The 25617-nt window shown below is 47.5% G+C and overlaps 1 protein-coding gene across 1 annotated transcript in view; it reads left to right on the plus strand.

The window, feature by feature from the left end:
* frem1b (Fras1 related extracellular matrix 1b) overlaps positions 1-25617 on the plus strand; it is a 55307-nt gene that overhangs the window by 12254 nt on the left and 17436 nt on the right. Inside the window, exons 3-25 of the mRNA XM_026158361.1 lie at positions 1183-1518; positions 1596-1690; positions 2340-2599; positions 2904-3100; positions 3457-3780; positions 4458-4566; positions 4655-4786; positions 9288-9632; positions 10070-10212; positions 10311-10507; positions 10601-10691; positions 10822-10989; positions 11066-11274; positions 12599-12692; positions 13334-13586; positions 13804-13998; positions 17123-17311; positions 17385-17581; positions 17843-18050; positions 20323-20467; positions 22699-22840; positions 23349-23553; positions 24005-24269. Of these exons, the coding sequence (XP_026014146.1) occupies positions 1300-1518; positions 1596-1690; positions 2340-2599; positions 2904-3100; positions 3457-3780; positions 4458-4566; positions 4655-4786; positions 9288-9632; positions 10070-10212; positions 10311-10507; positions 10601-10691; positions 10822-10989; positions 11066-11274; positions 12599-12692; positions 13334-13586; positions 13804-13998; positions 17123-17311; positions 17385-17581; positions 17843-18050; positions 20323-20467; positions 22699-22840; positions 23349-23553; positions 24005-24269 (4382 nt within the window). The 5' untranslated portion in view covers positions 1183-1299. The remainder of the gene's footprint in view (positions 1-1182; positions 1519-1595; positions 1691-2339; positions 2600-2903; positions 3101-3456; positions 3781-4457; positions 4567-4654; positions 4787-9287; positions 9633-10069; positions 10213-10310; positions 10508-10600; positions 10692-10821; positions 10990-11065; positions 11275-12598; positions 12693-13333; positions 13587-13803; positions 13999-17122; positions 17312-17384; positions 17582-17842; positions 18051-20322; positions 20468-22698; positions 22841-23348; positions 23554-24004; positions 24270-25617) is intronic.

Consider the following 25617-nt stretch of genomic DNA (forward strand, 5'->3'; position numbering starts at 1 on the left):
CATCTGTCTCTGTTGGAGTCAGACATTATTAAATCTGCTTTAGTTTGATCTGTGTTGAGCCGTTTTCATGCAGAAAAAACTGACCTGTGGAGGACACACAAAGAAAACCACAAAAGAAGAAAGACTCTGTTGTTCTGCAGCAGCTCCCTGCTTCTTTGTGTGCAGTATTTCCTGCAGGAGAGGCTGGAGTCTTCGGTTTCATAGACAGGTGGTGTTCAAAGCACACCCACAGCACACTGAAGGGCAAACCAAAATGTAAATGCACACCTGTATTTATACCTGCCTGAAATAAGCTCGGGGTCGGCTGTCATGTTGTCGGTGCTTCTGTGGCATGTTGTGTCAGATGAAGACACTTTGACAGCTCATTTGCATGACAGCTGCAGTTATTTAAGACTGACGGAGTTTACAGTGTAAACTGTAAATGAGCCCATTACAGTATCAGGCAGTGCTCCTGCACAGTGTTCGGCTCCGTGCTCTCTTATTGGATATGGTTCATATGATATCCTCTGTAAATGGTCCAATGTTAGCATTAGTCAACCAGTTCTAAAATATGATTCGCTCTGTTCCATCATCCATTATTTTGTTTTTAGGGTCTGGAAATGAGTGTGTACAAATGACTAATACAGTAAATTTAACATGAGCTTTTTGAACAGTTAAACTGCAGTAAGTGTATAAAAGCCTATAAAATAGAATAACATCTTTGTCCATCCTCTTCCTCTTGTCCTTATCAGGGTTGTGGGTGGGCTGGAGCTTATCCAGGCTACCGTAGGACGAGAGGCGGGGTACACCTGGACAGGTCATCAGCCTGTTGCAGGGTTAACACCGAGAGACAACTCATCACACTTACATTTGGAGCACATTTGGGCAGTTTAGAATCACCTAACCCCACTGACTGCATGTGTTTGGACTGTGGGAGGAAGCTGCAGACATGCAAACACCACACAGTGTTGAATCTTCTGTCTGTTTGACGTCAGACAATAATTCTGATATTATTCAGTTTGTTTCCATTCGGATTTCATATATATATTTATTTTGACGTCTCGTGTGTGTGTGTGTGTGTGTGTGTGTGTGTGTGTGTGTGTGTGTGTGTGTGTGTGTGTGTGTGTGTGTGTGTGTGTGTGTGTGAAATCAGTCAAGTGACGCTGAAATACAATATGAGGTTTTCCTGTTTTCCTCCTTCAGCCCAAAGACGAGGAGTTGAGGACGATGTGAGCGGGAACCTCTGAAACCTCGGACAGATTTATTCTCCCTCAGCGTTGCTTCACCTGAACTACTGAAACCGGTGACCCCGCCCACAGCATGGCTGCCGTCCTCGTGTCCCTGCTGCTGCTCGCGGTGACGGGCGTTTGCCCTCGGACTCTGGTTGTGGTGAACTCTGCCGTGGAGGTCAGCAGAGGGCGCTCGGTTTTCATCACGAGGGCGGAGCTTCAGATCAGCGTGGACCCGAGCGCCGACTGTAAGGTGGAGGTGGTGATGAACGAGCCCGTGACTCAGAGGGTCGGGAGGCTGAGCCCACAGGTGAGGGTGGAACAGGTTGGTGCCGTATGGCAGCCGCTCAGAGGAGTTACAGGCGCTCTGCTCTGTGCACTCTGCAGGTGTTTGACTGCAGCTTCCTGGAGGACGAGGTGAAGTATGTCCACGACGGCAGCCCTCTGCTGGACGAGGACGTGGTGATGCTCAGAGTCTACAGGTCAGTCAGCAGCATCCACAGGTCTGCAACATGTCTTCTAACATGTCTTTTAACCTGAGGTGCTCTGACCCTTGAGGGTCAGCTGGAAATGGCTGCAGTGCTGGGGGGGGGTCAGGGTGTTAGGGGCTTGTTCAGTGAGAGGATGGTGGAGCAGGATTGGTGGGTGATGACCGAAAGAATGAGATGGAGGATCCAAGCAGCAGAAATGACTCCTCTGAGGGCTGAGGTGAGGAGGTCAGAGTAGAAACACTGAAGGCAAGGAGTTTCGACCTGTGATCGGACATTCCTGGACTCTCCTAGGTGGAAAGTTTGAGGCCCATCTGGGACACACAGCAGATAAGATTTCAGGTGCCAGTCCAGTCCTGGAGGCACAGACATGGTCGGTTAGCTGATCCTGCAAACAGTAACAACAACCCCTCTGAGCCCAATGAAAACGGCCCCGACCCCGCTCAACACTCGCTGCCCCTCAGCAGGCTTCCTGAAGGTTGCCATTGATTTTCGAATAATGAGAAAAACAATTTCTGCAGGTTAGATTTATGGAGCGTTTACAGACGTGGCTTAAACATTAATTCAAATTTGGATGTACGTGTGATGACCTCGTGGGCCAGGTGGAGCTCTGTTTAACATGACATGTGGTGTCTGTGTGGAGGTTCACGTCCTCGGACACGCAGGTGGAGACGGTGATCCTGAGGGTCCGGGTGGTGGACTCTGGTGCGGGCGTGGTGGCACTCGGCAGCGCTCCGCTGGTCGTTCCCCAGTTCTATGGTTTATCCAACGCCATCAACGGCTCTGTGCTGAATATCAGGGCCGCGCCTGACCTTGTCTGCACCGTCAGGCTGTTGACCGCAGACACCAGCGTCCCCGCTGCGGGTCGGCTGGTGAGGGAGGAAGACTCCACGCAGAGGAAGGGTACCAAACTCATAAGATGTTTTTAATTTGCTTTGTTTCATTGTGTCATCACAGTTTATAAAATGTAATTTAACCTTTTAAGTTGAATAAATTAAACTTTATTTACAATGTTGAGCACAAATAAAGCAAAAACTATAAAAAATATCAAAACTTAAAGATAACTGAGAGAAATGCTTAAATATAAAATACACATTAGTATAAATATAAACTGAAATGCAGGCTGCTTGTGGTTTATCTGTTTGTGTGCGTCTGGTGTTTTCCACTCACCGACTGGTCTAAAACCCTCGGCTCTCCTCTCTGATAGGTCGACAGGCGACGCTCTGCCCAGGAAACAGTCCGTGTCTTCACGACACCACCGAGGTCCACTTCTTCAAAACCAGCTGCCATGAATTCCTGAGCTCTGGCCTCAAGTACCAGCACCTCAGCCCGCCGTCCCCGGAGATCGACTACGTCCCCGTCAGGGTGGAGCTGAGAGAGCAGGCGAGCAGAGCACTGCTGGAGGTACAGGAAAGACCGATGAGCTCACAGCTCAGACAGCAGCGTGGAAACAAAGAGAGCAGAAATGAGGCTCAGACTTGCTTTAAAGGAAGAAAGTTTGTAAAGTGCAGATTCTGCTGTTTGCAGGTGAGATGTTGGCAGTGAGAAGGTGACATCCCGCCTTCTCAGCTCGGCGATGAGGACGGATGTGCAGGCGGAGGTTTCGAAGCCTCCAGCATTCCTTTAAAGCATTTCTGTCTCATCGTTAGCACGTGAGCGGTGGCATAACACCTCTCACGAGTGTAACAGCAGAAGTTGTGGCGCCATGTGTTGATCTCTGCGTGGTGTGTTAAACTTTACCTGTCCTCCTCCTCCCACAGTCACAGGCCGTGTGGCTGCCGGTTTTGATCCACGGGGCCATGCAGAACCAGCCCCCGCAGGCTACCTTCATGGCCTCTTTCATCCTGGAGGTGGACCAGTTCATCCTCACCCCGCTCACCACTGCCACGCTGGACGCCAAGGACCACGAGACTCCGCAGGAGAAGCTGGTCTTCAATGTGACCGTCCCACCCGCCGAGGGCTACATCACACACCTGGACGACCACACCAAGCCCATCCGGTCCTTCACATGGCTGGACCTTCACGAGATGAAAGTGGCCTACCAGCCATCCAACAGCAGCCGGGGGCGCCGCAGGAACTATGAGGTACTGAAGACGCGACAGGGCTCCAAAGGTTCTTCCAGTTTCTGTAGAAAAGTTGGAATGTTAGAAGCACCAACACTGGGAATTTTGGAGAAAACAGCTTTTTTTCAGGGCAGTGTGGCCGATATCTGAGCTTTTATTCTAGGAATCTAACCTAACGTTGTAGCTGCTAATGCTGCTTCAACTTCTACAGCATAACAGCACACCAAAGCTAACCATAGCTAACCCACCCCACACCGATGTTTCAGAGGGTCTGAGCTGGGGCTTCAGATCTGAGTGTTCGTGTTCTGTTCCCTTCAAAAATGTCTATGTCAAAAAAAGGAGACATGGAGGTTTAGGAGACGCTTCACCTTCAAGTCAGCTGTACAAAAAACAGCAGAAGGAGAGCGAGTGAGATACAATCACACAGGGTCAAAATCACTGCTGGCCTGCTTGGGCTGGAACGGCTAAAGAAATATATATTACAAAATTATTTTGACCCAGAAGGAATCGCAACTAGAAGATGATCCTGGTGTCAAATGTAGGTGAAAAGAAGACCTTTCTTTTTCTCTCACCTGTCCCACAGGCTGATATGAGCCCTGAAAGTGTACCCAGAATGCACTCTGTGAAGTTCCACACGCTTGTTTTACACGCTTAATAATGTAATTTCCTGTCATTGCGTTCCCTTTTTATATGCTTAGGTGGAGTTTCAGGTGATAGACGGCTCCTATCTGACCAGCCCACCCATCGTGGTCCACGTCTCCATCAGGACATCGGAAACGAATGCTCCGAGAGTCTCCTGGAACGTGGGTACGTTCGCGTCCATCTCTGTGGCGTGAAAAATGTCTCACGGCGTTTTACTCGTTGAGGTAACATGTGAACACGTGTGCCATCTCAGGTCTAGACCTGTTGGAGGGTCAGTCCCGACCAATCACCTGGGAGCAGCTGCAGATAGTCGACAGCGACAACATTGACGCCGTTTACCTGGTGGCCGTGGACGGACCCGTGCACGGGCGGCTCAGTGTCAGAGGTGAGGGGTCAAAGGTCGGCGGGGTTGGGTTTAAGGTGGTAAATGCTCTATCGAACATCAGACAGTCAAAGTGAAGAAAAATCTTCTCCTCAGTTTTCTTTCTTTTCTTTCAGACTAATCAAGTTTTTCAGTTTTAGTTGCTACCAAAACTTTGATGTGCCACAAAATAGAATCTATAGGTGAGACTCAAGAGTAAAAAAGTATATAGCCTATTTGAGTACTGAGTACGTGATCATAACATCCGATTTATGTTTGAAAATGAGATAATCAGACAGACAGAAGTATAAAGTTTAGTCCAAAATTTGGTATTTGAAACAAAAGTAAATAAATATAAATAACATGATTAAAAAATAATACATCTAATAAAACGTACGTGTGTGTGTGTGTGTGTGTGTGTGTGTGTGTGTGTGTGTGTGTGTGTGTGTGTGCGTGTGTGTGTGTGTGTGTAAGAAAAGGGTAAAGTACTTCCAGTGACAATATATGGTGTTACTTTACTTCATCTCTAAATGGCACAACAGGCTCAGCAGACAGAATAACATTAGAACAACAAACCTTTTGTATAAACAAGAATCACTTTGACATAAACTGCAAGTTTGTGTCTGTGTCTCATGCATTTTTGGTTAAAACGTGCTTGTTATTCATTCACTGAAGTTACTCACACTGAGTCGATTAAAAGTAAGAGTAGTGATACTTTATAATAATAGTTTTACTCAAGCAAAAGTAAAAAGTACAGTAACCAAAAAGTCACTCAAGTAAATGTAACTGAATAAATATAATTAGTAGTTACTACCCACCTCTGGCTGTGACAAAATATTTTTTTAAACACCTTAAAATTTTAATTATATATATATTATGATAATTTTTTATTAAAATTATATATATTTTTTTAATTACATCAAATAAAAAGTGTGTTAAAAAACTAATCAAGTTTCAAGGATTTATGTTCCATTTTAAAATTAATGATTTATTTATTTGCGCTTAATTTACTTTTTATCTTCTCTATTTTGAGTTTAAATCTTGTTATATATAAATTATGATCCATGAGTATTTATGTTACGTCTGTTAGAAATCATCATCAAGACCAACGATAAACACAGAACAGACAGAAAGTATAGAAGATGTCGTCGACGGGTTTCGGGAAGCCCCTCGGCAACACCGCCTTGCCTTGTCCCTCCGTCCTCGACTCCCTCGCTGGTATGCTGCTCGGTCGCCTGGGACTTCTGCAAACCGGCGTCTGGCCTTTTCCGCCCTTTTAGCTCCATGTGCTGCGCGTCCATCAGGGACTGCCGTGTGGCAGGGGAAGCATATGTCTCACGGTCCTGCATGTGTTTCCTAATCAGGTGTAAAATGGGGCCAGGGCCACTTCGCCAGGGGCCGCCGCTGCCCGCCTCTCCGTCCACTTCCGTCCCTTCCAGCCCGCCGCTCGGCGAGGTCGCCTCTTTGTCTGAACGGCATCGGGACGGAGCAGATTGGAGCGACTTCTGCCATTTCATGGCGGCGTGCACAGGGAGCAGATGCACTGTCCCCAAACAGGTTTTCATGCTACCAGCTCGGAGGGGGAGGAGGTGGCGGGCGCCCCGAGGGCTTCATGCGGGCGGGAGTTAACCTTTCATGTCTGCTTTTGTGCTCGCCTCATCTTCCGCTCGTTTGTGAGGTTTAATCAGTGATTCAAGCTGCAGTCCTCACCTGAGCTGCTGTGACATCGCGCCACCTTTTCAAATTAAGTCACAACATTTCTGCTCTTTTTTTTTTTCCATGTCCCTGAAAAAGTTTCATTTTTATTTCCTGAACATGATTTTTCATCAGCGTGCTGCCGTATCCACTGACTTACATCCATAAACAGGAATTAAAAAAGGTGGAGGCAAAAATAATTTGGTATAATTACATCATCATTTTTGCCCCAGCTGTCAAAGTTCACAGAAATAAATGAAACCATGGAAACAAAAATAATGAATTTATGAATTCCAATAAATGAATTATTACTAACATAAACACATTTAATCAGAAATGAATCTGATCGTCACTGCTGCAAAAAGAACAGGAGAGAAGATTTTAAATGATTAACCACTTTTATATTTTTTTTTATTTATTCTTCAGCTCCTCTAAGTTTGTACCTTTTTTAAGATTTTGGTTTTGTCCTACTTTTTACTTTATTGATCGAGATGTGTGTTTTTGTTTTTATTGGTTGTTTAATTTTCAGCAGAGGAGCTTTCACTGTGTTTGGGACAAAAACCCATGTTGTGTAAGCTGATGCAGAAAATGATCCACAAAAATTCTCCATCCAGCATGTGACATTCAGACCTCTGCTCGGAGGAAGCCTCCTACCACGTGTTCACACTCAGATTGGGCAGCAGTTTCCTCAGATTTACAGATCGGGGTCACACAGAAGAGCTACAGTGAGGTCAGGCTGATGATTTCACAGCAGGCTGGAAAAAGAGCAGGGGTTAAACCTGCTCACTGTGCCTCTGTCAGGCTTCAAACCACAAACTTCACAACAGCGAGAACTCGTGCTTGCTTCGTCGACATGTCTGCATCCTCTATCAAAGCGCAGAAACCTGCAGAGGGAAGAACGTCTCTAACACGCAGCAAAATAAGTTTCAACAATAATGCTTGTTGAAACTTTGGTCCCACCAGGCAGCTTCCTCCTCCTCCTGCAGCACCTGCTCCTGCATCATTTCATCCCGTCGGTTTGGGCTGAAGTTTGGCACCGCGTCCGTGCAGGAAGCTGCGGTGGAGCTGTGTCTCTGAGGACGCCGCTGACCCTCGGTGCTGCGACTGGAGGGTGGCGGCTGCAGCGTGGGGACGGGCTCGCTCCAACGCCTTCAGCCAAATGGATGGCTGCCTGTCCCTAACAAACACACACTCTCACACACACATGTACACAGGCGTGGCGTTTCTCCCTTCGTGGGCCGGCTGCCCAACGCCACCTTTGGGCCCAATTACCAAGTTGTTTCCATCACTTGGACCGCGAGCCGGTTCCCCTCGGTAAAGTTGCTAATGAGGTTCGGGCTTGCGACCGCTCGTCTCTCAATCTGTCTGCTGACCTTGCCCTTCTGTCTCTCTGGCACTCGCAAGGAGACAGGAAGCCCCCGTCCTGGCAGCCGGGCAGCCGCCGGGAAGGACGCCATGTTGTAGCCCACCGGTTTTCGCAGCGCAGACCGACCCAGCGCCTCGCTGTGCCTCCAGGCGCCAACACAAACTTGTTATTTCCAAGTGACAATGGGAGGAAAGCAGCGCACGTGTTGGAGACGGTAATTGAATCAAAGTGCGAAGCTTTGGCTGGAAACCGGCCACTGACAACACGTGTCCTCCAGTAGGCCACGGTCACGTGACGCTGGGCCATCAGCATGTTGTAGAGCGCGAGGAGGGCCAGCCAGCGGCAGAGAGCTGGCAGATGGACGCGGCCGCCGTTTCATTAATGTAGGACACCGAAGTTTTTCATGTTCGGCTCGACGAGAGACAAACAGCATCCAGACGCTCGCCACACGTTCATCCCGAGTACGACACGATGCCCTCCTGACGCGTCACTCCGTGGAAACATTCAATCTGTTTCAGTTTATAAGTCAGCATGAACATTTATTGTGAAACCTGGCTGCAGCGGGAAGATCCCATCAAAAAAAAAAAAAAAATCAATAATCAGTCTTTATGGAGGCTATTTAATCTTTAAAAAGATGACTCTTGTGAAGACAATAAATAATAGCAATGTAACAATAAATGGTGAAGGGTCAGAAATATGTGCAGTGTTTAAAACAGAGTCTACAGCATCGTTCTGTTTTAGTTTTCTGAATTATAACTCAGGTTAAAGAGGGAGTGCTTTCATCTTTATTCAGTCCAAACAGTATTGCAAAAACTTCTTTCAGCATTAAAAAAAATCCTGCCAGTAGTTCGTGAAGAGGCACAGAGGGCGAGTGACCTCGGTGCGTTTGTGCTGTCGCTGAGGTGAAGCCTTCAGCAGATGATTTTCTGTCTTTCTTTTGACTGATGTCGTCGTGAATCTGCCTCCAGCTGATTAACACAGTCGTCATCACAGTCAGAGTTTTGTTTAAATGTAGAAATGAGTTTTTGTCTCGTTAAATATAAGATCTGAACTCGACCCCAGTCAGACAGACAAGAGTCTGCAGTGAGCGTGAAGAATAAAGTTACTGACTGAAGTTTCTCCTCAGTGAGACTGAAGGTCCAGTTTGAGAGGATCACAGATCATTTATGATCAGGTAAAAACATCATTTTAGCTGCCAGTCAGATGCTTTGAGTGGCTGGAAGGAGGCCGCCGACATTTCAGTCTCTAATGTCTGAAATCTTGTCATCGCTCTGAACCTGCTGGCTGAAATCGAAGGTGCTTTGATCTGTCAGGCTTCTCAGAGGTGAGGATTTGAGGCTTTTTTATTTTAGAAAACGGACGTCTGACGCTGTGGGAACAGTGAGGACTCACTGTTGTTTAGTGGAAAAGAATTAAAGATCTTTCTCTTGTGACTCATGTGACTTTTGCGCGTTGTGTTTCCAGGCGGGAAGGCGTTTATGTTCCGCGTGCGGGACCTGAAGGAGGGCACAGTCGTCTACCACCACTCCGACAGCGACTCCACCCGCGACCACGTCGTCTTCCGCATCAGCGACGGTCGTCACAGCGTCCGCCACAAGTTCCCCATCAACATCCTCCCGAAGGACGACTCCCCGCCCTTCCTCATCAACAACGTGGCGGTGGAGGTGCAGGAGGGTGGGGCCGTGCGGCTCGAGGAGTTCATGCTGCTGGCCTCCGACCTCGACTCCAGCGACGACTACATCCTTTATCAGATAGTCTCCGCCCCCCGGGCCGGGCACCTGGTCAGGAGGACATCCGCCCATGAGACAGGTGAGGGCGAGTATTTAGACGTAATAATTAGAGAGGCAATGTGGGCGTGTCTAACGCTGGGACTCTCCCACCCAGAAGAATCAGCCAATCCAAACTCACTCTGATAGGTCAGCTGATTATCAGCTGATACTGACCTCAATGACCAGAATCACCTCTGTGGTAAATAAATGTTTGTGATACTCGATTTCTGTTGAATTTAATGGTTTTGAAGAGTAAAGGTAAATGTTCACCACAGTCACATGACTAGGGGTCACACCACTGAGCTCCTGGGGGACGCTCAGCTTTACTCACTGAACCACAAACACATTCAGAAATAATCTACAAGGGGGTGAAAATGCTGATTTCTGGGTGAGAGGGCTCAGTCCTGCAGCTCTCTGCTGTAAACCATCATGTTCCTGCACTGCTGGTCTCTGAGCTCTTCTGTGCTCTCCCTGCAGGGTCACCGGTGGCCAGCTTCCTGCAGAGGGACCTGATCCAGGGTCAGATCTTCTACCAGCACTCGGGAGATGAGCAGTTTGAGGATGCCTTCGACTTCACGCTGTCTGACAGCCACCGGCCGCCCAACCTGTCGCAGACATACGTGAGTCGGCTCTGGTCTGAGAGAGTGACAAGTCTGAATGTCGCTTTGAGACCTCCTCTTCCTCTCACCTCTTCCTTCCTCTTCCTCCCCGTGTGCAGACGGTGGTGGTGCACGTGTTCCCGGTGGAGGACCAGGTGCCAGTCGAAGTTCCCGGCAGCGTCCGCTCGCTGACAGTGAAGGAGACGGAGGTGGTTTACATCACCCAGGCTCACCTTCACTTCACAGACCGAGAGCACCCAGATGCTGACCTCACCTATGTCATTACACAGCCCTGCTTCAGCCCGCTACATCCTGGGTAAGGACCCGGCTGCCAGCTTAGCTTTGACAGAGGAGAAAGAGCAGACCCTGTGACTGAGAAACTAACTATCGTGTTTGTATTCGTTTTCAGCCTGATGGATGCAGGACGTCTGTTTTACACCGACAGCACCAACGCCATGAAGAAGGACCACACAGCGCCCGTGCTGAAGTCCTTCACTCAGGTATGCAGCACCTGCTTGATTCTAATACATATGAAGGAGTCGCTGCTGGAGGGGAGAGTGGCGTGGCTGGCGAGGTTGGCATGGGTTGGGCTTTTGCAGGTTAAGATGTAAATTTCTTGTTTTCTCCTAGCATGCTGTGAACCACATGAAGGTGGCCTTCATGCCGCCGGTCGAGGACATTGGGCCCGAGTCGCTCTTCGTCCAGTTCGTCTTCTCAGTCAGCGATCACCACGGCGACACCGTCTCCGGCCTCATCTTCAACATCACGGTTACCCCTGTCGATGACCAGGCGCCAGAGGTCAGAGGTCAAACAGGCGGAGCCTCTGGTTTGACCGTGCTGTGGACGTCGTGCTGAATCTCTCTGTGCTCCTCAGGCTTTCACCAACCTGCTTCGGGTGGAGGAGGGTGGCGCGGCCTTCGTGACGGAGGAGCACCTCTTGGTCCGGGACCGGGACAGTCGAGAGGAGGCGCTGAGGGTGGAGATTCGGAGCACGGCTCGTCACGGCCGGCTGGAGCTGCGGGGCCAAGCGCTGCAGCAGGGAGGCGGGTTTACCCTGCAGGAACTGAGAGGGCTGGGCATCAGGTGAGACCCGGGTCAGTTGGTTCTGGACGTGCCGTGGTGATCTGAGCTCAGCGATCACTCTGAGAGCTCTCTGGTTTTATCCGCTGCTTCAGCAGATGGGTGTGTTTTCACCAGTGATGTAACGCCGGAGGGTTTTTCTGATTTCAGAGGATTCGGTTTCAGAGGTTCCGAAGTTTTCAGGTGATCATGAAGCCGCTCACCGCGCTGTGGTCGACTGTTTGCAGTCAGTCTTGGTTTCTTAGAGCAGAAAGCACGGAGCGGATTTAGTGCCAGCTTTTCTACTCCTCACTTCCTGTCATGTACCTCCTGCTCGAGTGGTGGGCGTTCACATTAAACATGTTTCTAATAACGAGCTCAGAGTGTGCAGGTAGGTCACCTTTAAAGTGTTTCACCTGCACCTCTGTTTTAAACGTCCACTGAACGTTTAGTTAAACCAATTATTGTTCCTGTTTTGCAAAACTGTTTTGTTGCTTTTGCTCGTCTCACATTCATTTGTAGGTGATGTATGATTTCTTGTTCCAGCACACACGTCAGATAGAAACGCTGCAGTTTGTTCCTGTGAGTGATGCTGCTGTTTTTGCTGTTGTCGTGTTCTTCTGAAACCTCGCCCTGCAAAGAGCGCCAGTCACGTAAAATCCAACCAGCCGGTGGCTGTAACCGTGTGGTGTTCAGGGACCCCGGGTCACTCACCAGCCAGCAGTTTGTGTTCTTAAAGTTCACGAAAATCAGAAAGTTTCTTCTTTTTTTGAATGTTTAAGGCATCCAACATTTTTTTCCAGTTGTCCTTAGGTGACTATGAGTATTTCTGTAATTAGCAGCTGTAATCTTTCTATTTTACTATATTTATACTCGGAAGCCAGGTTCTTGTTTTAGCTGAAACCCACATCAGGCTTCATGTTTTATATATTAAGAATTTCTTTGTTAATGCGATGATTAGAGGCAGACTCTGTCAACACGTGACTTTGACTCGTCGACTCATCGTTTTCTTTTGTACATTTAATAACATTTTTATTCTGCAATTATTTTGTGCCAGTTTATTTTATGACATTAATGTTTGATTTTATTGTATTTATTAAGATTCAAGTTTTTTTTTTGAGTTTTACTTTGTGTAATTATTCAGATTAAATTAGACTCAGTATTGTGCTTGACCTTTACCCCTGGCTTACCGCTGTTGGAAAGTTCACAAGAGGTTCAGTAGTCTCCATTTAAAAAGCAGAAAATCTGGGCTCTAAACATCATCAGTGTTTGTAGAAGCTGCTGATGTCACCGATGTTTGACTAAGGAGCTGGTCACAGGTCAGCGTGACGGCGTCTCTGTGTTTCAGGTACATCCACGATGACTCTGAGACCACTGAGGATGTCGTTGGTCTCAAGGTGTCGGACGGTCTGAACTCTGTGGACGTCGTCCTGCACGTTCAGGTGAATCTACTGAATAAAGGTGTCACCTGCTGAGCACTCAAAGGTTTCTACTGACATGTAACAAGTGAAGAAGAAGCTGATTATAAAAGTTCAGGTGCTACTGTGGGCGGGATGCTTAGACACTAGCAGAAATCGAAACGGGATAACTTCAGTTAAAAAATCACAGATTAAGACAGGGAGACAAAGAGACACCCGAGTGTTTAACTAGCGACAGTCTGTCTCAGTGGACAGTTTATGGATAAAAGCAAGGTGACACACAGCAACCTAAATCAGAAGAGGTCAGCGTGTTAGGGCATGACCACCTTTTATAGCAATCAGCTCAGTGCTTACAGGTGTTGCTTAACACCTGTAAACATTGAGTCCTGCCCACACAAAACCAGGGGGCAATGCAGAGGAGGAGCAAGCAGAGTGGGAGGGGTCAGCAGATGTGACTGACATTGATGTTGGTGAATGTTTGCTTTCTAGAGTTTCCTATTTCAGTGAACTGTGAGGAGTTTTCACTGGTTGTAGTTCAAACGCGGAGAGAAACCAGAGCGATGACTGTGTGTGTGTGTGTGTGTGTGTGTAAAAAAGACCAAACACAGCCGGGACTTTTAGCTGGTTAATAAAAACGAAATGTAACCCACCCCCCCCGTCCTCAGGTGCTGCCGATGAACGACGAGCCTCCTCAGCTGGGCGCCCGTCTGCAAGGGGGGCTGAGCTGCGAGGAAGGGGGGCGTGTCCAGGTGACGGTGGACTACCTGTCGGCCACCGACCGGGACAGCGACGATTCCGCGCTGACCTACATGCTCGCCCGGAGACCGAGCAGGGGAGAGCTGCAGCGAGCCGGCGTGACTGTGGACAAGTTCTCCCAGCAAGACGTCCTGCAGGGTCACATCTACTATGCCCACACAGGTGAGCAGGCCAGGCTGCGTTCACGGCACGTAGGAAAAATGTGTGTTCCTTCCGCAGGAAGGGAACCAGCCTTGGCTGAACTCTGGAAAAAGTTTGAATGGGTTATGAAGTAGGTTTGAAAGCAGAAACTAACCCGTGGTGCATTCATAAATGAAATACAATGAAACGAAAGCAGTTCTTTAGAAACATTTGTTGTGGACATGCTGTTCTGTTTAAGGCGGGGAGATCGGACCTGAGCCGGTGTTCGACACGGTCACCCTCATCATCTCCGACAGTGAGGCCAGAGGGCCGGACAGCTGCTGCCACGGGGAGGCCCCGCCCCCTCCTGTTCCTCTCCATGGTACACTTCCTGTTTACGATCTGAACATCACAGTTCTTCCTGTCAACGATAAAGTCCCTGCTGTCACTCTGGGTAAGATTCACCAAATTCACAAAAACCACGTGTACAGTTTACACAACAGCCTCATTCACGATGTCACGCGGACGCACCTGTTGGATCTGTGTGAGTGAACCAATCAGAGAGAAGCCCTTAACTTTCCTCTGTAACAGCACCAGAGCCACAAAAAAACTCAAACTGTTATCAAACTACTTTATTGCAAACAGGAAACAGGTTTGTGGTTATTTAAACTGCAGAAATAAAGAAATGTCAAAAATAACAAAAACCATTAAAAAACTGTGCTGATGTTCGCTCACTGATCTCCTTCAGGATTGGCCAGATTTTAGTGAAGCTGACACACGGCGTTCACACAATGTCCTTTCAATGTTGTGTTTGCGTTTACATCTGTGAACTGTAGGGAAGTGTGTGCTTTCATTCCCACTGAAAGGCTCCGTGTGTGCGTGTGCGCATGTGTGTGCTTAATCCTCTCTAACCAACAACACACCGTTACCTATCAGTCCAACACACACTCTGTAATGGGAGGGGCAAGGGGGGCTAACATCTCTCACACACACATACACCGTCTCCCAGTCTTCCCAGTGTGTGTCCCAGTGGTCACTGGTCTCCATTGATAACCATGGAGCTCTTCAATCCCTGTTTTTGGCTGTGAGCAGTGAGAATGATCATCCTCTCAGGAGAGAGAGCGCGTGTGTGTGTGTGTGTGTGTGTGTGTGTGTGTGTGTGTGTGTGTGTGTGTGTGTGTGGATAATCTCCTCCACAGTAGAGACATCATCTGTGCATTGTCTCCATTTTCTCTGTTTTAATCCTGAAGATGTTCTTTGGGTTGATTTTCGGTCACAGACGTTTAAACTGTGAGGTAGCTGCACTCAGTGACTCACCTGTCACAGGTGGAGATGATGGGAGATGAGAAACAGCAGGTCTGTGTTGTTAGTCGGTGGTTCCTTTACAAACGGCGCATAATTCCCCAGAAATGATGCTAATCAGGAGTGAAATGTGAACACGATGCTTTATTTCAGGGCAATAAATCAGAACCATTCTAGTAAAAATGAGCCGTCCTCTGAGCTCACAAATAACACTTTGCTGTGAGCTGCATTGTCAGCCTGCTGCTGGCTTGATTACAGCAGGGATGTCAAACACTGTGGGTCAGACCGAAGAAACTCTCCTTCCAGTCAGTCTAATGAAGTTTAACAATGCATTAACTACTCACTATAAAGCCAGAAAATTCTACAGTAGGTGGTTAAAAACGGGGACTTTTCTTTCATGTAACTGTCTATTTATTACTTCATTACCTTGATGTAGTGCAGGGGTGGGCAACTCCAGGCGTTGAGGGCCAGTGTCCTGCAGCTTTTAGATGTGTCCTTGAACCAACACAGCTGATTCAAATGGCTAAATTATGTCCTCAACATGTCTTGAAGTTCTCCAGAGGCTTGGTAGCAAACTAATCATGTGATTCAGATGTGTTGACCCAGGGTGAGATCTAAAACCTGCAGGACACCGGCCCTTCAGGCCTGGAGTTGCCCACCCCTGGTGTAGTGTGAGTAGTCATGGGCAAGGTCTTAACCTAACCCATGACTACCCCAACCTTACCCAAAAGGAAAAACTTGTGAAACTTATGAAAATACATTAAAAAGTTTATGCCCTCCTTCCCATTTTTTAATGAGATCCCGTGGGCCGCATTTCAGTCTTTGCCGGGATGATTCTGGCCCTCGGACCTTGTGTTGGGATCCCCAGGATTACAGTTTCATGAACCAGGGTTTAACCATCGAGGCAGCAGATGAGAAGATGGAGCAGTTTGGGGGTTGGCCGAGTTTTAATGTAACTGTAGGTTGGTGCTCTGATCCTGTCGAGCTTCAGGAAACCGAAATCAGAATCATCTCTAACTTTAAAGATTTAAAGTTAAACTCAGCATAGAGTTTATTCTGGAGACAGAGCCCTGAGTTTACACTTGCTGGGGTCTTTGTTTAAACTGGCCTGATACTTGGTGGGTGTGTGTGTGTGTGTGTGTGTGTGTGTGTGTGTGTGTGTGTGTGTGTGTGTGTGTGTGTTGTCAGCCGGCTAACGAGGTTGGCACTGATGTGTTTTAAATGAAATCTGCTAATTGTCTGGTGGTATTACATGAAAACACACACACGGCTGAGAGATTATCTCACCGTGTGTGTGTGTGTGGACAGCGGACAATGAGCGTCTTAACTAAACAAAAGACAGAACCTCCATTTCGTGCTCACAATAGGAGACGTGTTAGCCGCAGCTCAGCAGCCAGATCAGCTTAGCGCTGCCGACGGCGGGACGACTCGTAATCCTGCCGGCGGGTCTCCCTGCTCATTCGGCACCGGCGCACAGTTCAGGGCCGAGGGTGGGGTGGTGCGTGTGTGTGTGTGTGTGCATGCGCGTGTGGTGGTGCTGGTGTTTGGGTGGGGGGTTCTTGGTCTAATTAATTAGCAGTGAATAAAGACACAGAATAAGAGCCTTAGTGGAGCGAGCCTCACATCCACGTGTTCCTGTTTTAGGACGACGCTGGTTTATCAGCCAGATCCAGGACTGTCCCTCATTAATGCTCACACCCATCCACTCACATCTGCCCACAGTGTTCATACTCCAACTGAACACAGCAGGCTTAGACCCGCTCCTGTCTGCAGGAAACGGGGGGTGGAGGCTGCAGGTGGAAGGAATTCTGCTCCTGGTCCTGTTTGAGTTTCACTCAATAAAAAAAAACAGGATTATTAAACGATGCCTGAACTTTAGTTAGAAACTAAACAGGTTTAGTTTCCAGCTGTGAGAGATCTCAGTTTGGGGTAAAGTGTGATGAGGTGGGAGTGAAAGAATGGACAGATTCGCCTGCATGAACCGTCCGCTAACACATGAGGAGCTGGCAGCTCAACATCTACACCTGTACCTATTGTGTACAACATGTCCAGCCCAGAGTTGTGCTAGTGGCTCAGGTGGGCTTCAACATCATGGCAGAAAATAAGCCAGTGCTCCCGTGTGCTTCGAGTGGACATCTCGGTGGACGGTGTGCTTACTGCGTGGCGTGCATGTGTGGAAGCAGTGGAGTTGAAATCCACCATCAGGCGCTCAGTCAGTGTGGCGAGCAGCATAGTTGATAAATGAAGAATGAAGGTGTTGCTGTGTCCTGGCGCAGGCGAGTCCATGCTGGTGGTGGATGAAGGCTCTTCTATCTGTCTGTGCGGGGGGGTCCTCGGAGCGTCAGACCCAGACAGTCCCCCTGAGCAGCTCGTCTTTCACCTGGAGACTCCTCCCCTTCACGGCTTCCTGGAGAACACGCAGCCGATGCCCGGCTCCGAAAAGAGCAACGCGGGAGTGCGAGTCGGTCAGTGTGCGGTGCACGGGCAGAACCTCGGGGAGCCAACTCAGATCTCACTCTAATGTTTGTCTTTTCCCAGAATCCTTCACTCTCAAACACCTGACCTCTGGCTTCATCAACTACGTGCAATCGGAGCACAAAGGGGTGGAGCCAACTGTCGACCAGCTGTCCATCAGTGTGAGCGACGGGCTACATCGCTCCGCCCCCGTCTCCTTCTACATCATTATCAAACCAACCAATGACGAAACACCATCGCTGCTGCTCGCCAACTTCACCGTACGTACACCTGAGACCTGATCAGTAATCGGTCATCAATCAGCTATGACTTGAAGACAGCTGACTGGTTATTAAAAACATTGTCACCTCCCCCCGATTGAGGTGACAAAGCTGTAATTGTGACATCAAACAAGAGAAAATAACAATAAAAACTAAACAAAATTCACACGAGAGTCAAAGTAAAACGATTTCTCTGACTGAAACTGAATCTGCGATGATCCCAACAGCCTCACGGGGGCGCACTCCTCCTGTTCTCTGCAGGTAAAAGAGGGCGGGATGAGGGAGCTAATTCCATCCATACTGGATGGTTTTGACTTGGACGCCCCACCTGAGCTGCTCACCTTCACTGTGGTGCAGCCGCCGGCTCACGGCAGCCTGATTAACAGCATCCACGGCACGGAGGCGGGAGCTGACCTCCTGCACAGGAGCCTCTCTGTCACCTCTTTCACTCTGCAGGAGCTCCGACAAGGTGAGGCAGTCACTCAAACAGGAAGTGTGACAGTAAAATGTGAATACATTCTAGATTATTGGTGTTTTATACAGATGATCATCATTCAAACACTTTGAACCAGGATGACTTTGAACAAGAGCAATAATCGCTTTTTATTTCATATTCGGAGAGGGTAAGCAGCAGGGCCGTGTTCCCAACCATCTAAAAAATAAAATGCTTTTGGTCCATCCATTTGCTTCTGCTTATCTAAATCAGGGTCGCGAAGGGGCTGGAGTCAATCCCAGCTGTCTTAGAGCGAGAGACTGGGTATGCAATGGACAGGTCACTAACACATAGAGACAGACAACTATTCACACTTATGGGCACTTTAGAGTTTACCTATCCCCACTAACTGCATGTGTTTGGACTGTGGGATGAAGTTGGAGTACCCAGAGAGAACCCATGCATACACGGAGAGTGCATGCAGGAATACCTTGGCCCCAAATCACAGACAAACAGTATCCCACAGTTGTTTATGTTTTTAGACCCATTTTGCACAGAGTAATTTTTTGTATTGACAGCAGTGTTGAATATTCTTACACAGTAAAAACAAAAAAACAACCACGTAAAATAATCACACCATAAAGATGGTTTGTTTTTGTTATTTAAGGCTACGTCCACAGGTACACGGGTATTTTTGAAAACTGAGATTTTCCATTTTCGTTTAAAAAAAAAAAAAAAATCCCGTCCACATGTACAGTTTTGAAAAAAATATCTCCGTCCACATGTAAACAAAAAAAATGAAGTTAAACGCTGTCAAGAATGTGCCAAATCCTAACTGTGAAGAAATGTTGGCCAATCAGAAGTCTAGACGCCTGGGAGTAAAGTACTGAAAAGTTTTTGTGTTTTTCTGGAAAGGCAGCTAATTTTGTGTTACTTTTCAAACACCTTCATCATTTCAAATGTTAATAACTAAAGACAGTATTTTGGATTTTGTCTCACTGACTCCCTTGGCCAGAGTTTATTCAATAAATAAACTGAAAATCAGCCTGAGTGATTCATAATCATAAGTCACAGCGCTGTTAAATATGCCTGATGTAGACTCACAACTTAGGAATGGACAAATGCATACAGCATACATAATTTTAAAAAAATTAAATGTATTCAAAACTGACGACAACATTGGCGTCGGGATTTGGGTTGTGAAAGCGTCTGTGGTGAACGTAGAAGCCACTTCCGAAGTTCACTCTGACGCCTTTGTCTTTCTAAATGGAGGGACAGTAACTGCGTGTGTTTATGTAAAAACTGCAGATAGTCAGATTAACAGCAACAGTATTTTGTCTCTATTCGCCATTGTAGAAATGCATCTCACGTAAACATCACGTGGCGCACAGCGTGATGCCAAAAAAGGCACACACCTTTGACGTTGCGTGACTAAATCTCCGTTTTCCTCGTCCACAGGTAAATGCAAGAACAGACTTTGAAAACTCCACACTGGCAGGAGTTTTTCAAAATCTCAGTTTTCAGTGATCCAAAACACTGTTTACGTTTGGACGAAAGGCCCAAATGCATAGGAAAAGATGCATTTTCAAAAATACTCGTGTACATGTGGACGTAGTGTAAGAGTTAGTAGTTCATTTTATTGCTACCTGTAATTTATTGCAGTTAATTTTTATTTGTTTAATTGCTTACAAAAGGTTCGAGGAGTGAAATAAACTGCAATGGAGTTTGAAAAAAAATATGTGTGTGGTTGGAGGATGAGTTTGTGCCGGGCAGGGGGGGTCGCAAAGATTTTCTTGTAAAACAACGGGGGGCCTACCAAAAAAAGTTGGGGAGCTACTGGCCTAGCCCTTACCCTAACCATCAAAATGAATGCCTAACCCTAAACCTAATCATAACCCAGCTGTAACCCTGTCACTAAAATCACATTTTGAAATACATGTAGTAACAAATTGCTGAAGTTGGTGGTATTGTACAGTGATTCCTAAATGTCGATTTAAAAAAACAAAAAAAAAAACCCCCACATTTTGAGTCTAAAAAATGCCTTCAAACTTGTTGGGACCAGGATGTTAGTCCCCATAAGTATAGTTAACATCAATTAAATTCTTATTTATATTGCACCAAAACACAACAACAGTTGCCTAAAGGCGCTTTATATTGTACAGTAGATCGTACAATAATAGATACAGAGAACCCCCTATGAGCAAGCACTTTGGCGACAGTGGGAACATCCAATTTTTTAACCCCACAAAGATATGAATACATGCTCACAGAAACACACTGCTCCATATTTTCTGTTTTCCTCCTGCAGGCATGAGGATCGTCTACATGCACGATGACACAGAAACCCTGAAGGACGCTGTGGCTCTGCGGCTGACAGATGGTGTCCATGCAGTCGAGGGAACAGTTCAGGTCACCGTGCTGCTGGTCAACGACGAGAAACCACGACTGCTCAAGTACACACACACACACACACACACACACAGACAGACAGAGTGGTGTTTGCTCACCCTGATGTGGATCTGGCTTCCTGTGGGTCTGAAATTAAAATCAGGTGAAAGGAGGCTGAACATGTTTTACATTTCCTGTGACTTTGCTGCAGGAATTAAAAATGCAGCTGCTGCAAAATGTTTTTCTTCTTGATGGTTTTGTGTCATTTGCTGAACATCGTTTTCAATTTGTCACACACATTTATTCTCGTTGTTATGAAGTTAATGTTCTTGTCCCTAAAAACCTCAGAAACATGGTGTCACACAGAAATATCTAAGACTGCCTTCCTTTGTCTGAGACCAAACACGGATGTCAGCAAGTAGAAGACAAAAGTTAATTACATGCAGCAGAGGTGTGTTAACACACAGGAACACTCAGTGCATCATGGGAATCCCCCAGCACCCTACACCTGTTGCAGCATAACTATGGGAGGATTTGGCTTCACCTGATCCAACCCTAACTATATGCTTTAGCAAAAAGGAAAGTTTGAAGCCTGATCTTAAAAGTAGAGCTAGTGTCTGTCTCCCGAATCCAAACTGGAAGCTGGTTCCATAGAAGAGGGGCTTGAAAACTGAAGGCCCTGCCTCTCATTCTACTTTTAAATACTTAAATACAAGAAGTAAGGCGTCAGTGCTCTAGTGGGGTAATATGGTGCTATAAAGTCATTAAGATAAGACCTGATTATTTAAGACCTTGTATGTGAGGAGATTTAAAACTCTTTAAAGGTTTTCAGGGAGGAAGTAAAGAGAAGCTGTGAAGGAGTTGAAATGTTTTGGGTTTAGTTCCTCTCGTCACATGGACCTACTATAATTTGGATTAGATTGAGCTTTATGGAAAGAAACTTCTGCCTCCGCACAGCAGGCGGCACTGCTGCACAGGGAGGGGGAATTACCTGCACAGTGTGACAACAGAGCAGCAAAAATCCGTTTAACTGTCACAAACTGCTACAGAAACAAGTGCAGTAAATTCTTAATACGGCGTAAAAACTCTAAAACTAAAAGTTTATGTGTGATGCTCAGTCCAGGTGTTTCCACCTCACACCTGTACCTCTGTTGTTCCTCTGCAGTCTGAGCGTTGGACCCTAAAAGTTGAAATTCAGAAATCTCTCCGGCTCTGATCGCGTCACCTTTTGAGCTGTTTAGAATTTTTTGTGTTGTTTGGGTGTTCGGATATTCGTTTAAGTCCTGAACTGTCAGCAGACGTCCGGTTTAACATCTGTCTGCAGCTGCTGTGTAATCCAGAGCATTTGGGGAGGGGGTGGTAGGTGCGTGTGACCTGTGACCCCCTCCTCCCCCATCCTTAGTGTTTTCATTCCACTGATTGTGAATTTGCATCCTTGACTGGGCTCCCACCCACTGTCCCTCACCCCCTCCCCTGCGCCGTCCCCAGATCAGCTGTGTTGGTGGGGGTGGAGGTTGCTGGCGGAGGCTGAGCTGGTGCTGTAAAGGCCGCCGAGGCAGAAATAACACAGAGACTTGGCAGATGCCGGCCGCCTTGTTTTCCCGTTTCCTGCAGGATGGACGTGGCAGCTTCGCTCCTGCGTGGATTTTACTTCCGAGTGAAGAAGCAGCCAGATGGTTCCTGATGTTCAACACCGCCCCACCTCAAAAAAACAAAAAAAGACCCCACCACCAGCACCACCAACATCTCCACCATCCTACAGGAAAAGCCTGCTCACACAAACCTTCACCCTCCTGCTCGTGACTCACATCAAACGGCTTCTGTTCGTGTTTTCTTCGAGTCCTGTAGGGCGAAACGTGTTTGATGATAAAAATAAAGCAAGATGTTTTTAAAGTCAGAAATATTTTTTGTTAAAGTCATCCAGAGTGCAGCTAAAAGATGAAGCTGAAGCAGACCAATATTTTCTGTTCTCCACCTCTGCGCTTCATCTCTGCACTTCACCTCAGAGATGTTGGTTCGCTCTTAGTGTTGTGACATACAGATGCTCTTAGAGGGTCAGTGTCATTACCTCCTCTCTGTCTGCAGTTTTGTTGCACAGGAAACAAGTTTAAGTGAACTTTTGTCTCACTCTGAACATAGATCTGCCAGGAGGGGGCACTCAAACATCTGTTTAACTTTAAGTTAAACAGATGTTTGAGTTGAACTCCATGCAGGATGGAAGTTATGAGCATGCTGAGAACAGAAAAATGTGCTTGACCACAAACGTAATGAGAAATTTTCTTCTGTGGTGTTTCAGGAATGCTGGACTGCAGGTGGACTCAGGTGAGCTCAGGGTGATCTCCAGTGTGGTTCTGGAGGCTGAGGACCTGGACACGCCCCCAGAACAGGTGTACTACTTCCTTAATGTTGCTCCGCGGTTTGGAAAACTGCAGCTGAAGGTGTGTGTGTGTGTTTGTGCATGCGTGTGTGTGTTTACTGAGTTTTACTTCTATAATAAGCAAAGATTTCAGTTTGAGTTGTTTCCAGGTTAAAAGTTTAAAGAGGAGGGGGGAAGGAAAGAAGGAAGAATTAAAGGAGGAAAGGGAAGGAAAAAGAAAGGAACAAGGGAGGATGAGAGGAGTAGAGGAAGGAAGGAAGGATTGAAAGACTAAGGATGGAATCAAGAGGAGGAAAATAATTAGAAAAGGAGAAAATGAAGGAAAGGAGGAGTGAAGGGAGGATGAAGACAACAAATGGTAGAATAAAGTAAGGGAATAAGAGCGGAAAGAGAAAGGGAAGAGAGGAATGAAGGGTGGGAGGGGAAGTGGCAGAAACAGGAAGTCAGGTGTGTGTTTGTGCAGGTGTTAAATCCTCCTGATTAAATTGTGACCTGAGGCTGGTGTGAGACGTTGAAGGTGACTCGTCTTCCTGCCGCGTCTCTTCCTGATCCGAGCGTCTCGCCCGCAGACGACGTCGGGGTGGAACGAGCTGACGGCGGGTCAGAACTTCACACAGGGCGACGTGGAGATGAACCGACTGTGGTACCAACACACCGCCGCCACCAACGCAGCCGGCTTTAAAGGTCACGACAGCTTCCGCTTCACCCTCAGCGACCTGGACAACGAGTCTCCGGCTCAGAGCTTCTTCATCTCTGTGCACGTGATGCAGAAAGGTCAGAGGTCACAGAGAGTTTCAATGCAGAGAATTCAGCAGTAACACTTTTATCCAGGTCATGATTTTATTTCATGTTTTCTCGCACTCACACACACACTCACTCAAACACACACACACAGGGCCCTGTGTGGCCCTGTTTCATTCATTATTGAGCGCGCCCCCTTCCTGCCGGTTTTACCAGTCGGATGAACACGCTGCCGTGGGTCTGCGGCCCTTCTGGCTTGGCGCCCTGTGATCCTGGAGGAACAGAGAGGTGAGAAATGGCCGACCTCCTCGGCTGCTGAATAATTAATGGCGGGGAGGTGGAGCAGCTGTGGAGGGCGCCGCCTCACCTCCTCTGGGTGCTTTTTAGTTGAAAAGTTGAACTTGGGCCCTGACTGTCACATGTATTATGTAGGCAATCGCTCGGTCCCCTCTGACACCTGAACGCTGCCTCTGACTGCCTCCAGGGGACATCGTGGTGCTGAGCAGGCCAGTGCACCTGAGGGAGGGGCAGCGTGTCGTCCTGAACACTGACATCCTGCTGGCATCAGACTCGACTGGCCGGCCCGAGGAGCTGGTCTACACGGTGTCTGACCCGCCGCGTCACGGCCTCGTCCACGCCGTCCACCGGCCTGGAGTCCCGCTACTCAGCTTCACCCAGCTGGACGTGGCTGCGCACCGAGTCTGCTACACCCACGACAACAGCCATGATGCCGAGGCTGACTCCTTCAGGTGAGAGTTGGAGCTCAGAGCAGCTTCTTTTAATGACAGCCGCTGTGCAGGTGAAGGCGGAGCCTGATTTAAAAAAAAACAAACACTCCGGGTTTTCTCTCTGCTCTTTTTCCAAGAACCATTACAGTGCAATCTGTCAGCTTTCAAACCGTTGCTGTGTGTTTGTGTGTTACACACGGTGTGTTCTTTAGTATATTTAAGTTTACCCCACCTGCTCTCCGAGGTCATCTGCTAGTGTTCTCCGGACCAATTCCTTGATTTAAGGACACTTCCTGGAGGTTCTTTTCTGACCGTGCATTAAAGATTTAAGATGCTTGCTGAAACTCCATCACTGTGTCGAAACACTGAATCTCAACTTGAGATGGCCGCTTTTCCCTGAGCCTGGTTCTGCCGGAGGTTTCTTCCTGTTAAAAGGGAGTTTTTCCTTCCCACTGTCGCCAAAGTGCTTGCTCATAGGGGGTCATATGATTGTTGTGTTTTTGTCTTTGAATGCAGGGTGGGTAGAGTCTACCTTACAATATAAAGTGCCTTGAGGTGACTGCTGTTGTGATTTGGCGTTATATAAATAAAATTGAATTGAGTTCTGCAGGTGGTAGCTCTGGTTCTGCTCACAAACGGTCCTCCTGCTGCAGGTTCTGGTTAGAAGAAGCTTCCAAAACAGAACAAGGAGGAGGTTGAGTGATATTGAGGACCAACAGGAACCTGACCAACCTGCATATGTCAGATGGCAACTATTAAACACAGTGAATTTTCAAAATAAAAGTGATGCTTTCAGAGTGGTTAAGGTCTTATGAAGTTTTAAAACCTTGTTGTTGTTAAATAAGAAATCTAATTGTCAAGAAGAATATTTTAGTCCTTAAATCACTTTGTGTCCAGATACAAGTCACAATGACAGAATAAAATGGATGTTTGTGATGATGAATAAAAGGCTGAGGAGGAATTCTCTGCCCCCCCCCCCCCCCCCCCCCCCAAACACACACACACACACAAAACTATCACACACAACATTTGGCCAACAAAAGAAAACTGGGCACGGAGACGAGAGGAAAAAAGGCTCAGCATCAGGAGACGAGAGGCTTTCCCTGCTGCAGTATGTTTATCTGCTTTTCCAGCCAATTTGGCAGCGGTTAGGGTTTTGAGGAGGAGGAGGGGAGCATGCTGGTGTGTGCAGACCCCGGGTTTGTCACCCAGACCTCTGCTGCCCCAGCCGGCTGGCTATCTGGCTCCAGAACACCCATCAGATCACAGCCAAGACTGAGAGAGAGAGCCACACTCTGACGGCTTCCAGAGCAGCTGAATTATAATGAATTACAGTAGTCCAGCCTGGAAATAATAAATACATGAACTA

This window comes from Astatotilapia calliptera, chromosome 23, assembly GCF_900246225.1.
Source record: "Astatotilapia calliptera chromosome 23, fAstCal1.2, whole genome shotgun sequence".
In the NCBI taxonomy this organism is placed as follows: domain Eukaryota; kingdom Metazoa; phylum Chordata; class Actinopteri; order Cichliformes; family Cichlidae; genus Astatotilapia; species Astatotilapia calliptera.